The sequence below is a fragment of the Tricharina praecox genome (genome assembly GCF_024521635.1).
Source record: "Tricharina praecox strain CBS 144465 chromosome Unknown BZA05scaffold_8, whole genome shotgun sequence".
Lineage (NCBI taxonomy): Eukaryota > Fungi > Ascomycota > Pezizomycetes > Pezizales > Pyronemataceae > Tricharina > Tricharina praecox.
Window position 1 is genome coordinate 161590 of NW_026250410.1, and position 15854 is coordinate 177443.

The 15854-nt window shown below is 55.4% G+C and overlaps 5 protein-coding genes across 5 annotated transcripts; 1 reads left to right on the forward strand and 4 right to left on the reverse strand.

Annotated features, from left to right (window-relative positions):
- Nucleotides 1-4929: 4929 nt before the first annotated feature.
- BZA05DRAFT_417499 (uncharacterized protein) lies at nt 4930-5532 on the reverse strand (the record flags this gene model as incomplete). Its single annotated transcript, XM_051485465.1, has 1 exon — nt 4930-5532. The coding sequence occupies one exon, from the start codon at nt 5530-5532 to the stop codon at nt 4930-4932; it is 603 nt and encodes a 200-aa protein (XP_051340642.1).
- Nucleotides 5533-6754: 1222 nt separating this feature from the next.
- BZA05DRAFT_393333 (uncharacterized protein) lies at nt 6755-7340 on the reverse strand. Its single transcript, XM_051483201.1, has one exon. It carries the CDS (start codon nt 7271-7273, stop codon nt 7019-7021), a length of 255 nt encoding a protein of 84 aa, XP_051340643.1. The 5' UTR covers nt 7274-7340; the 3' UTR covers nt 6755-7018.
- A 1592-nt stretch (nt 7341-8932) lies between these two features.
- BZA05DRAFT_393336 (P-loop containing nucleoside triphosphate hydrolase protein) lies at nt 8933-10596 on the forward strand. Its single transcript, XM_051483202.1, has 3 exons — nt 8933-9132; nt 9204-9432; nt 9502-10596. Exons 1-3 carry the CDS (start codon nt 9070-9072, stop codon nt 10407-10409), a joined length of 1200 nt encoding a protein of 399 aa, XP_051340644.1. The 5' UTR covers nt 8933-9069; the 3' UTR covers nt 10410-10596.
- Nucleotides 10597-11436: 840 nt separating this feature from the next.
- On the reverse strand, nt 11437-14870 carry BZA05DRAFT_429518 (Phosphatidylinositolglycan class N-domain-containing protein). The gene is made up of 4 exons (XM_051486133.1): nt 14424-14870; nt 13355-14365; nt 12572-13301; nt 11437-12523 (listed from the first exon to the last, which is right to left on the reverse strand). The coding sequence occupies exons 1-4, from the start codon at nt 14587-14589 to the stop codon at nt 11548-11550; spliced, it is 2883 nt and encodes a 960-aa protein (XP_051340645.1). The 5' UTR covers nt 14590-14870; the 3' UTR covers nt 11437-11547.
- Nucleotides 14871-15830, reverse strand: BZA05DRAFT_393339 (uncharacterized protein). Its single transcript, XM_051483203.1, has one exon. It carries the CDS (start codon nt 15709-15711, stop codon nt 15100-15102), a length of 612 nt encoding a protein of 203 aa, XP_051340646.1. The 5' UTR covers nt 15712-15830; the 3' UTR covers nt 14871-15099.
- Nucleotides 15831-15854: the final 24 nt, after the last annotated feature.

Here is a 15854-nt window from a genome sequence, read left to right on the forward strand (position 1 = left end):
GCTTCTCGAAGTCCTCCCAACCCTCTGGTTTTGTTCGATTTTTTCCGACGACCGTGTGGCAGGCCCCGTCCACGAGCAAGGCTTTGGTACACACACATAACGGGCCCGTCCCGTCCAAGTATCCAAGTACTTACTTCATGCTTCATACTTGCTTTACTTGCATGTGTATCTGATAGCTTGCTTAGGCACATACTGATCACTCTACTGACTGCTCTAGTGCTGGCAGATGGCTGCACCTTCGGTGGGCGCAGCACGTAAGTAAGTAAGACGCCAGCCTGCCAAAAAGCACATGCGAATGCTCGAAATCAACCATTCCAATTCCTCCCAAGCTGCAGAAACTTGATAGTTCTCCAACAGTCACAAGTCAGAGATCCCACGAAGTCTCTGCAGACCCCAAGCCCAAGCCCAAGCCCAAGCCCACGCCTTCACCGGTGCGCGCCCCGCAAGAACAACCGTCGCACAATTACCTCGTCGCGTGGTCAAACATCGTATGTAAGTATTGTATTGTACATACATGGCACGCGGGCCACATACACAGGTAGGTAGGTAGGCAGGCAAGCAGCATCACCACAATTCCCGCTCATCCTCCGGATCTTCCCGGTCCTCTTTCTCCCCCAGTGCCCCCACCCCTCCACCCCCCAGAAAATCTGCGGATCCGGGGGAGTCCCCTTTCGCTTTCTTTTGCCTCAGCTCCGCTCAGGGGCAAGAGACTGATGATTCGTTGCGTTGCGTTGGATGACGCGCGAGAAAAAACGCTAGCATTTGTACCGAGGCTCAGAAAGCTTGGTGGAGGTTTCCGGGGTAGCGCCAAACATGTGCTGGTCCCTTGCAGGTCATGATATGTATGATGTACGAGAAGGTACTTACCGTGCTTGGCACCCGTTGGGAAAACTGATGGCCCCGTTGGAACTGGAACTGGAGACGGGGAGATTGCTGGATTCCTGCTGGAAAATATCGCGATATTCATGGTAAAGCCCGTGGTTTCCCGTCTGGTACTCGCATTACTCGTATTGTACATACCCTCACAGCGCAAAATATAGAGTAGCTGAGCGCAGTTCAAAAGTTCCCAGAGCCCACACTCCGTCGTCCGGAATCCGGATACCACTGTACACCGCCCTCAATAATCGGTGTATATTCGGCGCATTCTCCATTCTTTGTTCCTGCATCTCTTCTTCCTGGCTGGCCGGGAGTCGAGTGCAGTAGGTAGTTGTTCTGCGCAGCAGTACCGGTTTCAGACCACCGTCGAATTCCGAGGCCGAGGCCGAAACTCCGAAACGGAAAATATTTGTCACTCGGAGTTTAGGCCCAGTGCCGCAGAGAGTGCAGCTGGAATCCCGGAATCAAAAGTTCAAAACACAACAGCTGCACGGAAAGATTCAAGATATGTGGGTACATGTATAGGTATGGTGCATTTGGGTTTTGATTTTGGGCATGTATGGACGGAAAGGAAAGGAGTAGAGTGGGATACGCACTCCCACTCCACTCCAGTCGCATAATTTCAAATTCCCTTGGTGGATACTTCGTACCGATGGGTGCACTGGGTGGAAGTGGGAGGATATTACATAGCAGCAGCAGCAGCGGCGGATCGATATGATCACCCACCACCACCACTACCACCACTACATACCATCAACAAAAACCCGCCGAAACAATGCGTGAGATGGCAATAACTCTGCATCAAACAATCCTCATCTCCAATCTCACCTCTGACCTCCCACCTCTCACCTATAACCTCTCACCTTTCATCCTTTCATCTCCATGTCAGCCTGCACATTGAATGCATGCAAGACGGCGTGGTGATCTCCGTATCATGTATGTATGTATAAGTAGGTGTGCATAGATATCCCCACCCACCCTTTCGTTTCCTTTCCTTTCCATGGTCGTACATACATCATATTTATGTAGGTTTTCATGGTCCGCAAGCTTGGGTGGTGGTGGTGCCGGGGGGACTCGCTAATGCGCTCGCTATATATCAACGGCGGCTTGAGCGGGGAATGGGTTGGGGGAATGGGTTGGGGGAATGGAAGGGGGTGCGGAAGATTACGTAGGCTTGCTATGTATGCTTCTCGCCACTGTGCCGTGACTGTAAGTCTGCAATATGCAATATCATGGAATGGAAAGATCCGGGCTGGAGATGCGATGCGATGCGTGACTTATGTACATAGCTGCCTTGCTTCTTCGTCGGAACCGGAACCGGACTCGGAGCCGGGCCGGGCCAGCTGCCAGGTAAACGCTACAAGTGTTTACGAGTACTCTGCGGCCTATGGGCGCTGTACTGTACAGTGTAGGCTGCCGCTGTCATAGTCGTGGGTACATAATCACAAGGAAGGAAGGAAGTTAACCGTTGCGCTCATACGATCACATATATGTAGAGTACCTAGATCCAGGACTCGCCTCGCCTCGCCTCGAGTCCCATCCGAGCGGCGAGCGCACAGTGGAGTAAAACAGAGTAGAGTGCGGTGATGTCCGAAATACCGGTAACAGGATATGTATGACCAGTGGCCACGAGCAATGTACCTACCTCAGACCTGATCGCGGGGTCAGGACGCCTTCTACCGGGTTGCTGGAGTCTTGGAGTCTTGGAGTCTTGGAGATACTTCCAGCTTCACGGTGGCGAGATTGGTAAACGTTGTGACTCGTGAGATTCCGGCCAGTTCCGTAATCGTCCGGACAGCGGCCGAGTGCGAGTGGAGTGCGAGTGCTCCCGTATGCACCCACGGCGAACCGCACTCCTACCTAGTAGATACTGGTAGATGGACGAATGGAGGTCGGCGCTGGTCTCCAGTTCGGTTCGGGTTGGTAACTGGTTCTATCTCGCCACATTGCCATAGTGTATCCGACCTATGCACTTCCGTAGACTCGGAGTTGGACAGGGGGACAGGAGGACAAGAGGGAGGCTGGCTGGTAGCTACTGTTGAGAAATCGGGAATGTCCCAGTTTAAATCATAGCCGATCGTTCACGCCAGGTGCGTTCTTGACGGAATAAAAACCAAAACCAAAACCAAAAAAGCAAGCTACTTGCAAACCACTTGCAAACTATAGTAGAAATCGGAGGCACACGTCCAACGAGGTCTTGAAAAGAAGAGAAGTGAAGAGAAGTGAAGTCAAGTGAAGTCACGAGATCCTCTCGGCGGCGAGGCCTACCAAGTACTCAGTTGGAAGATGAAACTAAGTAAGAAAATCATAAGAAAAAAGAAGGAAATGGCCTAGGTAAATTACTGTATGTTAAGCGGTATGTACAGCTCAGCTCTATAGTAGTTGCCACTGTTCTCTAAAGCTGATCAATTCTACCACACTTTCTTTCCTTTTTGTTTTCATTTCTTTCCTGTTGAAATTTAGAGAAGAACTTGACTTGATTGATGTATTGGTACGAGAAAGAAGAGAAAGAGGGCTGCTTATAAAGGGAAACGAGCTTGTGTGGACGACGAGAAGGCCGGGCCTCAGACAGAGTATGCGACGATAGTCGTCGCCGGACTGGGCTGGGGGCTTGAAGGCTTTCAACTGACGAGGCTGATTATGATGAGACGCCACAGATAAAGCCACGAAGGAAATGAGGGCAGTATGCAAAGGAAAGTGGAAAGTAGCAGTGACACCGGAAACAGGTAACAAGACGCATAATATCAACATTTCCTCCTTCAGGACTGCCGAGTGATTATTAGTGATAACAATAGATAATATAGCACTAGGCAACGCCGCCATTCGTGAAAAAACCTGAGTAATCTGGAGATATATACCGGCATACTACTGAGGAGTAAAGTAGTCGACCTGACTTATGTGGGTTCTACCGGAGGGATGGGCAAGGGGTGGGTAATCGGCGCTGTTGTATGATACGCATGGAACTTCATGAGAGGGTACGACCTTCAACCCACAAGGACTAGTCGAGCAGCAGGTTGGACGACTGGCACTATAAAGGCAACGGGAATCTGGCCTGGTTGGCCTAGAAATCTCCAGCCAATGTAGGTACATAACGTGCCAGCCACTCAATAGGTAGCGTCCCGTCCCCGCAAGGCCGATTAATTCTTCACGATCCCGGGCCGTGATGCTCGCATTGAATGAGTGAGCCCCACGTACCTTACCATAGTTGTGAGCTGTATAGAGTAGATTAAACCCTCGCTCTGACTGCCACGACTCACGAGCACCAAAACTCGGCCATGAAAGCGCAGCCGAGAAGGTGGGAATTCTCCTCTACTACACAAGTAAACACAGCATCCTCGATGACTTGATTCGGCGGGCATCTATGGGCGTTCTGGTTTCTGCTGTATGGTGGCTGGAGGGTAATTCCAACTGAAATACATCGTGCTTCAGGATCTCTCGCTGTGCTCGAGTAACCAGGAATTCAGATTTGCCCCGAGTTTTGACGAGCATCACTCGAGGACACTCACTCCCATCCCTACATGGCAGGATCCGGACGGGCAGAGAGGAAAATATCCTCGCAAGTGTTCTCCATAGTCCGATCCGGACGAGACGGACTGCCAAGTCCCAGTCCCGTCCGTGCCTCTTGGTTGGAGGACGGGACAAAAGTCGTCCGTCCCGTCCCGTCCGCCAATCTGCTGGACGGGGTTGGACTGCAGTCGACTGCAGTCCGTCCTGTCCGTCCTGACTGGTAGACTAGTCCGTCTGAACACTACCTCCAGACGGACTGCCAGGATACAGCCCAGTCCAGTCCGGGGCTCAGGACGGACGGACGGACTGACGGACTGGACTATGTAGAACACTGAAGCCTCGGTCATTAGTTTGCACTCGCTGCTTGGAGAATTACTATGGGAATCCATAAATCAATGGGGCTGAAGAGAAGAAGCTCAGTATAGAGCACTAGCAATGCCACTCAGAGACAGGTCACATCACACGCGCACACGCACACAGAAGACAGCACCCTCTCCCAACCAAGACCGTTTTATTCCTCGTCACATCATCTGCACCCAAAGCCCTCTACAAGAGTCTAAAGTGCACCAACAGAGTAAAGAAGCCCACAGCCGCCAGGCCATGGAGCGCAAAGTACGCCACAAGCGTGACTCCTCCGCAGACCTTGTTCCTGAAGTCCTTCTGGGCTTGCACGCTTCTCTCGCGCACGCTTCCCTCGCCGGCGCTCACTTTCTTAACTCTATCAGCAGCCCTCTCCGCAGCAAGCGCCTTCTCCAGCTGCTCCCTTGCCTGCATCACAGCGGCGGGAGTGTAAGCGGCGACATCTTCGCCAAGGAAGCGGTCGAAGACCTGCTGCTCGTACTTGTAGAGGCGCTGGCGGCGGAGACGAACGTGGCGCTCGAGAAGTGCCTTGCCGGTAGGCAATGACTCCACCAGCTCCGTTACCTCGCGGTCGAGAGCCCGCTTCTTCTGGATCAGGTGGTGGAAGTCTTGCACTAGCTGGATTGAGCGCTGCTCCAGCTCTGCTACAGCCGCTGGGGTCGCCGGCTTGTCAGTGGTCTGGGTTGCGACGGCGGGCGGATCGACAGCCTGCGTATCCGAGTTGGAAGGCGGGTTGGGCGGGTTGAACTGCTTGGAGGTGTCGGACATCCTGGAAGCGGTGTCGGACATCTTGATGGTGGTGCGACCGGTGGCTGGAGACTCGTGTGTTAGGATGTCGTTTCGTTTCGTTTCGGTAGTGTTGAATGATTGGCTGGCAGGATGGTAGAGGAGTAGAACCAAAAGCTGGTTAAAATCTCAGTCGACCTCAGCTTTTGAAGGGTTCGTTCTTGAAATGCGCTAGCGGGGCGAGTGATCACGAATGATTCCACTCACCCTCTCGCAAAGATTCTAAATCTTGATGGTAACCGCATGCTCCCATCTCGACATGCAGTAAACTCTCCCAGTCAATGGCGACAAGTTCCCTGGAGGTATAGTATCCTGACAAGAGTTTAGAGCATGTAGCTTTCACACTGCCGGCAGTGCCAGTTGCGAAGGAATCTTCGAAGCAATTCTCATGAGATTTGAGTGCTTCATCAAACCTCAATCCCCTTCCACGAGTAATTTCCAGTGTGTTTGAAACAGTTATCGGTGAAGAAAGTAAGAAATGTTATGATGTAAGAGATAGAGAGCTACATACTTCTTACTTGGTATGAAAGTAAAGTACACATATATGGTGCCTGCGGCCTAGAAGGGCACAGTGTTTTTTTTAGCTCTCCACGCGGAAAGTTTACATGACTTTACATGGAAACAGTCGGCCCCACCAAAAAGATCAAAAAAGATCACCTAACAACTCTCGAACCTACAACTTCACTACTCGGCGATGACTAGTATACCACACCCGTTCCTTTCCACTCGCCACTCGTGAGAGTGTGGTGCGCCGCAGCCTGATTTCCCTACAAAACCCAGTGTTTCCTCTTGTCAAAGATCTCTACACCCACATCACATTGGTCTAGGAATCCAAATCCATACATAGGAAGGCACATAGCCTGTGACTTTCCCCCACCATGGGTTTCACATCTGCTGCTGGCTGCTGCCGGCTGCTAGCTGGCTTGAAAATAGAACCGCAAAAAGATGGGCCTCCAAAAGCGCAGGCACCATACAGTAGCAAAAAAAAAAAAAAAAAAAAAAAAAAAAGTGGGGGCGCGATTGATTAATTGATACGGGAAGGATACAGCGGTCGTTTGAATACCGAAGAACTACTGCTAGTATGATGTGGAGTACTCACAACCTCCGCTCTTATTTCGTCATCTTCCGGTGAGTGATATTTCATGCGGCAGTACTTTTTACTTCAAAAGTTTAGACAAGTGAAAACACTACTTCATCTAGTTGCACTTGAAGAATTCATGACGCCATGCAATGATGTTTGTAAATAAATTTACTAGTAAATCAACTATATGCAGCAAAAGAAACGCACAAAACACAGATCCATGTATCAATCAATCAATCATCAAGCCCAGATCCAGCCGTGGGTATATCCACCTAGGTATCCACCCCACCTCACCCCATCAACGTTCAGGTGTCCAGTAAAATACAATCCCACGCAAACATCGCTCGCAAACATCAACATCAAGCGCCCAGTCCTCGTCTAGTCCGAAAATCCAAACTCCACTCCCTCCTAAAACTCAACCGCAAACCCATTCTCGACCAACAGCCTACCCACGCTTCCCCTGAGACCCTCCCTCCTTTTCGTCAGCCTCTCCAGACGGTGCATCTTATCCTCAGCGACGACCTTAACCGTATCTACACGAGCAGCAACGACCCTCCTCCTCTTCCTGCCAGCCTCTCGAATCTTCTCCTCGAGCTCTCGCTTGCGGGCGACAATGATGTCGCCTGCGGCTTCGTAGGCGGCGTCCGGGAGCGCGGCGAACATACTGCCGACCTTGTCGGCGTCGCGGCCTGGGTACGCGAATGCGAGCAGCGTTTTGAGCTCGTTCTCGAGGTCTTGCGGCGGCGAGGAGCGGCTGGCGGCGTGGGTGGCTTGGAGGTGCGAGAGGAGCGCGGAGAAGCTGGGGATTGGGCGCAGCTCGGCGTCGGTGAGGAAGGGCTGCGGGCTGGCGGGCTCCGGTGGGCGAGGTGTGGAGTCTGGTGAGCGGTGGGCGGGGGCGAGGCGCACGGTGCGGTCGGGGTCCGGGCCCGCGGGCTGGACTAGTCGGTGTTGCTGCACCTGCGGTTGCGGCTGCGCAAGGGTGTTGTTGTTGTTGTTGTTGTTGTTGTTGTTGACGGGGAGGCGCTTGAAGAGGCCGAAGGGTGGGGCTGGGGGGTCTTTGGGATGGGGAGCCTCAAAGCGAGTACTGCGGACGGGGAGGTTTTGGAGACGGGGCGGTGAGTCTGTGGCAATTAGTATCGCGAAGCTGTATCAGTAGAGAGGGTACATACCGGGCGATCTCTGCCTCCGAGGTGGAGAGCGCTGCATGAAGATGTTGTCGGCGGTCTGATCAAACATTCCCCCACTGGTCCGAGTATCATCCCACAGTCCGCCGCCAGGCACGACGCGCTGCGTCACGTCCTCCTCGTCTTCCGACTTCTCCTCCTCCTCATCGTACTCCTCCTCATCCGGCACGCCCACACCGCCCCTGTCGGTGCCATAGCGGTCGTCCTCCGGATACATGCTGTAGCTGTCAACGCCGCCGTAGCCATCGTGATCGGTGCCGTTATCGTCATCGTACTCGCCATCCTGCGCATCGAAGTTCTCAAGGGGCGGGAAGACGTCGTCGTCCTCCTCGTGCTGTTGCTGCTGAAACATTCTGGGCTTTTCATCCTTGACATCGGCCCTCTTGCGCACTGCCGCACCAACAAGTGGAACTGGCAGCTTCTGCGCCTCGAGCATCTGGCGCCGCGACATGGTTGAGTCAGTGTCTGTAAGCGACGAGTCGAACAGATGGCCGGTGGGAGGGTCGTCCTGTGTCTCGCGATTGTGGCGACGATCGGAGTATTCCGATTGCGACGGGGAGGGCGAGGGCGAGGGCGAGGGCGAGGGCGCCTCGTTCCGGCCGAGGAAGGGAGTGCGGTTGCGACGGTTGACGAAGTCACGCACATTGCTGGTTGTGCGGGGGTTGGGGGAGGCGGTGTTTGAATTCATGTGGGACGCTCGATGGAAAGAGTTGGTGGAGGAGGGGCGGGAGGTAGTCATGGCTGCGACTGCGACTGCGACGGGGACGGGGACGGTGATGGCGGGGAGATGTAGCGACGGTGCAATGGAAAGCACAAGTGTCCGATGTGAGTTACACACAGACTGGGCCTATTCCTCTTTCCCGTTAACTCTAGCGGGCCAGAACTCCAGGGTAATATGCACCGCAGCTGGAGTGATTCTTCTCCGTCGTCGCAGTCGCGCATTGAGTGCCTGGCGATTGTCGTGTGCGTCTGAAGACCTGCGGGAGGACGCGCTCAGAGTGGCCGCGGCTCTTTCTGCGTTCTCTTCACGCGGTATTCTCCATGCAGTTTAGCGGAGACTCTTCTCGCCAGGTATCACATCACATGTGTTCTCGCCCCCCAAGCCTCGCATCTCAAGGCGATCCATGTAACTCAACCACGACAGCGCTCGAAGAACTTCGTGGCATACATAACATTCACCCACCCCCCCCCCCCAGTAGTCAACATCACCACGCTCTTCTTTCAACCACAACCACCACCACTGCATACAAACCCCGACTCACTTCCATCGCCACAATGACTTCCGGCACCGGTCGCAAATCCAAGCTACTGGTGGACATCCTCTGGGTAGCCGCGGCAGTAAGCAACCCCCCCCCCCGTCCCAGCCCGGGGCCCGCGCGCGCAGGCACTTTAACTGATGCCCCATCTAGCAAGTGTCAGCCTACTACCTAATACGCTGGCTCATATCGTATCGCGATCCCGAGCGCGAAAAGAAAGCGGCCGTGAAGAAAAAGTCGGATGCGATCCTGCGGCGACTAGACGCGAACGGCGGCGCAACCTCAGCCGGCGGGAAGGTGGAAAAGCTCGTGCTCAACTCCTACGAGCAGACCATCCTGACCGAGGTTGTCGCGCCCGAGGATATTCATGTTTCTTTTGATGGTTAGTTTCCCTCCGATGTGTGGCGCGCGGGGTGGTGCGAGAGGCTGATGTTGCGATTGGCGAATGCAGATATCGGTGGGCTGGAACCAATCATCGAGGAGCTGAAGGAAAGCGTGATCTACCCGCTCACGCTCCCGGGGCTGTTCTCGAGCACGTCGACGCTGCTGTCCGCGCCCAAGGGAGTTCTGCTCTACGGGCCGCCAGGCTGCGGCAAAACGATGCTTGCGCGGGCGCTCGCGCGGGAGTCCGGCGCCTGCTTCATCAACCTGCACATCAGCACGCTGACAGAGAAGTGGTACGGCGACTCGAACAAGCTGGTGACGGCGGTGTTCTCGCTGGCTAAGAAGCTGCAGCCCACAATCGTGTTCATCGACGAGATCGATGCGGTGCTGCGCTCGCGCAGCTCCACCGACCACGAGGCGAGCACTATGGTCAAGGCCGAGTTCATGACGCACTGGGACGGGCTGCTGTCGACGAACTCGTCCGGCACCCCCGCGCAGATCATGATCCTCGGCGCGACAAACCGCATCCAGGACATTGACGAGGCGATCCTGCGGCGCATGCCGAAGAAGTTCTCGATCAACCTGCCGGACGCCGCGCAGCGCCGCAGGATCCTCGGCTTGATCCTCAAGGACACGAAGCTCGCCACGGAGGACTTCGATCTCGAGGAGCTCGTTGCGAAGACCGCCGGCATGAGTGGCAGCGATCTTACCGAGGCCTGCCGCGACGCCGCGATGGTCCCCGTCCGCGAGTACATCAAGACGAAGGTCGCGCAGGGGCGCAAGGTCGGCGAGGCTGGCCTCGGGAGCATCAACCGCGAGGAAGTGCGCGGCGTCGCAACGTCGGACTTCTTCCGCCGTGGGGCGGGCGGGAGGAGGCCCGTCGAGGAGGAGATCGAGGCGTTTAGCAGGGTCGTTGGAGAGGTCGAGGAGCGACTGGGGAAGGCGAGGCGCATCGAGGAGGAGAGGGTCGATTGATTATACTATCTAGACTAAGTAACTTAGAGCGCATGTTTTTTTGTTGCTCCCCTTTGCCTTCTTGCTTTCTTTCGTTGGGTTGTCACGTTGGGTTGGGTTGTCACGACCGGTTTGATGAGATGAGATGAGGGACGGGATATGTATTATACACGCGTTTACCGCGACAGTTCACGACGGCGAGCGGGGGGGCGGGGCGGGGTGGGTGGGGTGGGTCCCATATTGGCATTAATAACCGCGTTGAATACACATCTGTTTGGCTACGTCTCCCCAGCCGTCCACACCCTCCCCAGCCCCACCTCCCCGTCCCCCATCCCCTCGTCCTCGCCCTCGACCAACAGCACCCGATCCACCCTCACCTCCACCCGAATCTCGACCCTGACCTCCCCCTGCACCCCCTCCCCCTCCAGCTGCACATCAGGATCAACAGCACTCCCACGGAACAACCCCGCCTCATCCATCCACTCCTCGAGGCGTGGGCGGTGTTCGAACTCCGCTGCGTGGTTGCGCAGCTCCCGGCGCGCGACGGCGTTCGCGCGTATGCGCGACGTGAACGCGTGTGTGCTGGCGGACGGGGAGGATGAGGGGGATGAGGGGGAGGGGGAGTCGAGGTTGAGTGTGCGACTGGCGGGGAGGAGTGTGATGATGTAGATGTAGGTCGTGCGCTGCGGCTGGGGTGCAGGCTGGGGGGGCGACATTGTGTGGTGCGTGGTGCGTGGTGCTGGTGGTGCTGGTAAAGAACGGACGGACGGATGGTGGGATGGGATGGTTACTTCCTATGTGCGTGTGCTAAGAGGTATGATGTAGGTGCCTGATGCACTCGCCGAGTCGCTGTTCCAAGGCGGACGCCCGCCGTTCGTGGTTTGTCTTGTTTGAACTTTGAACTCTGCCGACGCACCCACGAAGATAGCCGGCTGATGTTTAAGGTCTGGTATCGAACAGTGTATCCTACTGCATCACGATCAGACGAAACCACATTCAGTCACTGCGCGCTCGCACCCGCAAGAAGCCAGAAGCCAGAAGAAAAAGCCAAATCCATCCATCCATCCATCCAAGTAAAGCATCTACATAGAAATACAAGAGTATATCCTTGCCCACAATCCAATCCAAAAATCTATCATGCATCACTTATCCCACATCATTACATCTCCTTCCGCTCCGCCTTACTTTCCAGTGCCGGGGCAGCGGCAGCAGGAACATGTACCTGCACACCCTTCCCCCACCAAGTACCGAGTCCCTCGAGCCCAGCCAGGAACACGCCCAGTGCACCACCTATACAAAAGTGCGAAATCCCCGTTCCAATCTCCAGCCAGCTACCCTCATCCCTGACGAGCCAGAAGAAGTTGAGGGTGAGGACGTCGCTCAGGGCAGTGACGCACATGAACACCGCGCTACCGCCGAGTCCGGCGCGGCGATTGAGCACCGCTAGGTTGGCGGAGATGAGCGCGAACGGGATGAGCAGCTTTAGGATCAGCAGCGCTCCCATTGCGAAGGGGGAGAAGATCGGCAGCAGCCGGTAGACGCTGTCAAGGCTGAAGGAGCTGATCGAGGCGATGTTGCCCGTGCTGAAGAAGGCGGATTGCAGGAACAGCGTGAGTGCTAGGGAGAGACGGAGGTCGGCTAGTTTTAGGGCGCGGGGCTGCGTGGTGTTGGGGGTGGAGGATGAGAGGAGCGACTCGAGCGAGATCCAGAGGTGCAGCGTGCTCGCGAAGACGATGTAGAAGAGGCCCTCGTAGGAGATGCTGAGGATGACAAAGATCGGCGCAAAGGTGAGGAATAATACCGCCAGGCGGTGGAAGTAGTGGGGGTTCGGTTGGAGGGCATGGAGGAGAGGGATGGTGAGGGAGAGGACGAGGATACTCCAGCCCAGGACTTGGTTCCCGAGTGGGAGGCCTTGCTTTTGTTGCAGGCTCCGCAGAGAGGAGGAAGTGACGATCATGGAAAGGGCGATCAGTCCCACTTGAGCTCCGACGATTGACTTGGAGATAACGTCGCGGCTATAATTCGCGAGGATAGTTGCGCCGAGAGTTTGCCCCTTCGGTACACCGTCGGAAATGGTGGTGCCGAAAATCATGTACGCAACGCCCATGAAGAACATTATGCCGCCGCCGAGGAGTCTATCATCATTAGATACCACCATAAAGGATGGAGGGAAGGGCGCTTACATCTGAGTTTCACTCTCAGTCTTGACGACTGGAAGCAAAGTGAAAGTACTCATGAGAAAACAGCACACTGGCCATAGGGTGCACAGCAGCTTGTTGGTCTTCATGAACGCCGCACCATACATCATCGGCCAGAAGGCCGCAAGTATGAAGCAAACCGAAAATACCTCACGGTGGAAATACCCGAGAACAATCGCCTCCAACAAAGCCACACCCATCACCGCCTGCACTGCCAGTCCCAGGTATTTGCTCGTTCCGCCGGGCACTTCGCGCACAAGCTGTGCTACACCCCTGACGACCGACCTGCGCCGGACGAAGACCTCTTCCCAGAAGACAACGGGGAAGAGGGCATATGCGTAGTATGTTGGGCGCGACTTCTGAATAAAGAAGAGGGTATACAAGCCCACTAGGACTCCCGAAAACAGGAAGGTGGACACCGGAGTGCGATCAGCTTCAGCGGTGCCATCGACAATGTGGGAGTCGAGAACGGTAGTGAGGGCGAATGCCATCCAGCCGAGATAGCCGAGCGTCACGATTGTGCGTAGGAGGAGCCAATCGTAGGTTTGGAGGTAGCGGAGGCCCTCGAGACCGGTCTTAATCAGTCTCATGGACTTCTTAATGGTAAGTTCGTAAGCACCATCCTCGAGAAGGCCTTCGATCTCAGCGAACTGCTCCAGGAGGTTGGCCAGAGGTGCGTATGGCTTGTAATTGATGTGGGTGGCCTTTTTCTGCGCTGCTAGCTGTCAGCTTTCAAGGAATAATCACTAGGCATCACTCGGACAATACCCTCTTTGACACTGTACATTTCCAGGATCTGTTTCGCGTTTGTCAACGCAGCCTTCGCCTTAGTCTCGTCATCTGCATCCAAGAAGTCCAGCGGCAGCTCTCCAACAGAGTTGACCGGGAAGTCCAGGCCGACAAGGTACGCCATCAGCGCCGCCACATCAGCCTGCGCTACGTCGTGTCGAAGGACACTTCCCAGGCCCCAGTCTCCCGAGAACCCATCCTCGTGTCCGTTCTTCTCTCCGGCAGGAAGGCTCAGCGTACTTTCCGGCTTCTTGACACCAGCTCCCCAGGCGACCAGAGGCGTCCGTGTGTTGTCCGGATGTCCGTCGCCGTGCGATCCCCAATCACTCATACCGTGGTCCGCAGTAAACACCCACGCCGTCTTGCCATCATGTCCATAGAATTCCTCCACCAGCGTATGCACCTCCTTCAGGCCCTGATCCACCACCTTGATATTCTTCAAGTACTCGGGGCTGTATGGTCTGTACGAGTGTCCGGTGGTGTCCAATCCCAGCAGATGCAAGAAAAACACCAACTTATCCTTCTGCAGCAGGTCTGCCAACTCGGAATCCCTGCGCGCATCCTCAAAGAACGCCTTGACCCGGTCGAAGACCCAGATATCGAGGTTTGTAGCATCCTGCGTAAAGTCCTCCATCTCCTCGTCATACGTCCAAGCGTCGACCCGCGACTTGTCCGAAGCGCCAAGCTGGAACATGGGCAAGATATCGGGCGAGCCCCACGACCACGTATGGCGCGACTCGTTGAAGACCGAGTCGAAGTTGACCGGGTTGACTTTCCATCCCGTCGTCACCGCCGAGACGTCTTCGTAGAGGCCGGCAATGAGCGCTACATGGCCGGGCCGGGACTCGGTGGGGACGCGCGTGTGCGATACGCCGAATGTTCCCTCGTTCAGGACTTTGTCGCGGATGAAGGGCGCGAGATACCGGGTCTGCGAGGGCTCGTCGGGATCGATGTGCTGCTGGAAGCACTTGTCGGCGCGAAGGCCATCACCTGCAGCGGAGGGACCCTGTGAGCTTCGGTTTCTACGGGAAAGAGACGAGCAACGTACCGACAACGAGGAACAGGCGCTTTGCGGGTGCCGGCGCATCGACGTGATGCGGCCGCATGCCCGACACTATCGGAGAGACAAAATAAATGTCGAAGATGGAGTAAATGTAGATCAAGTGAAAGACAACACCGACGGCTAGAAAGCCGAGTCGCCCGAGGCGAGCCATGATTGCGGAGAAGGAATGGCACGCTCCAGTAGAGCTTGGAGAAGGCGGAAGAGCTGGTTCCGGGAATGGCAGAGTAGTTTCTGCTTCGTGGTGAGGAATTGAGATGAAGACGGGAGGTGTGTCCCTGTAGCTATGGTATTCCTACCAGCTGTAGCGGCTCAAATAAAGTCAGGGGAACTTGTGTGACTATAATACAACCACAGCCCTACCGAGAATTGGCAGAGTGGCGATGGGCTTACGATGGCGATGGTGGTTACTGGACCACAACAGGATGCAGCAGTATCGGCTGCTTATGAATGTCCCTTTGCTCCTTTTATACTCTCGCGTTATAATGTACAATTGATGATCATCCCACCACACGCACACGCGTCCATGTGTCCTTTTCGCGGCACCCTGCTGGTTACATACCCGGAGCAACTACCGCCAATCAACCGCACCGTCTGTGTACATCCTGAACCTGAACCCAAATCCAATCCCCCCATCCACTTCCCCACGTCATAACCGCAACCTCTACATTCCCTTCTTCTTCATATCCAGCACCACCGAGATCATCCTCCTGAATCCCTCCTTAAAACGCACACGGTACCGCTCGCTGCGCAACCGCTTGCGCCTTATACCCTTGGGCTCGTAGAACTTCTGGCGGTGGAAGTCCTGGCGGACTTTGTTCTGCGAGATTATTGACCGCAGCTTCATGAAGGCCTGTGCAACGTCCGCCTGAACGATGATGGAGCGTCCCGCGGTCGGCCCCATTTTCGGGAGTTTGGTGTTCATGCTACTCGTAAGGTGCTCCAACGGAGGAGAGTCCATCGCCGTACGGTTGTTGTGCTGAGGACGATATTGGCTGGTTGATGCCATGGTAGTCGCCGTGAGGTCATTCAGCCATTCTGTGTTCCACATATTTCCTCGGCCGGTAGCATTGTTGCTGCCGGTAGTTTTGCTGGCGCTGGCGCTGCTGCTGGCACTGCTGGCACTGCTGGCGCCGCTGCTGTTGGCATTGGCATTGGGGTTTTGGTCATCGGCAAGGCGGGCGGCGGAGGTACCGAATTGTCGGACGGCGCGGGGATAGAGAGAGGCGACTGGCCGTGTAGAGATAGCCGTGTAGGCGAACCGTCGGAACTCCATGGCGGATTGAGAAGGGTTGAAGGAGTGTTCAGCTCCCTTTGACGGTGGTGGGGGCGATGGTGGGGGTAGCAATTGACAGCCGGTGGTGGGTGGGCGATGTGAGTTGGAGCCGAAAGAAGGTGAGCCACAAAAGCCGTAACTGC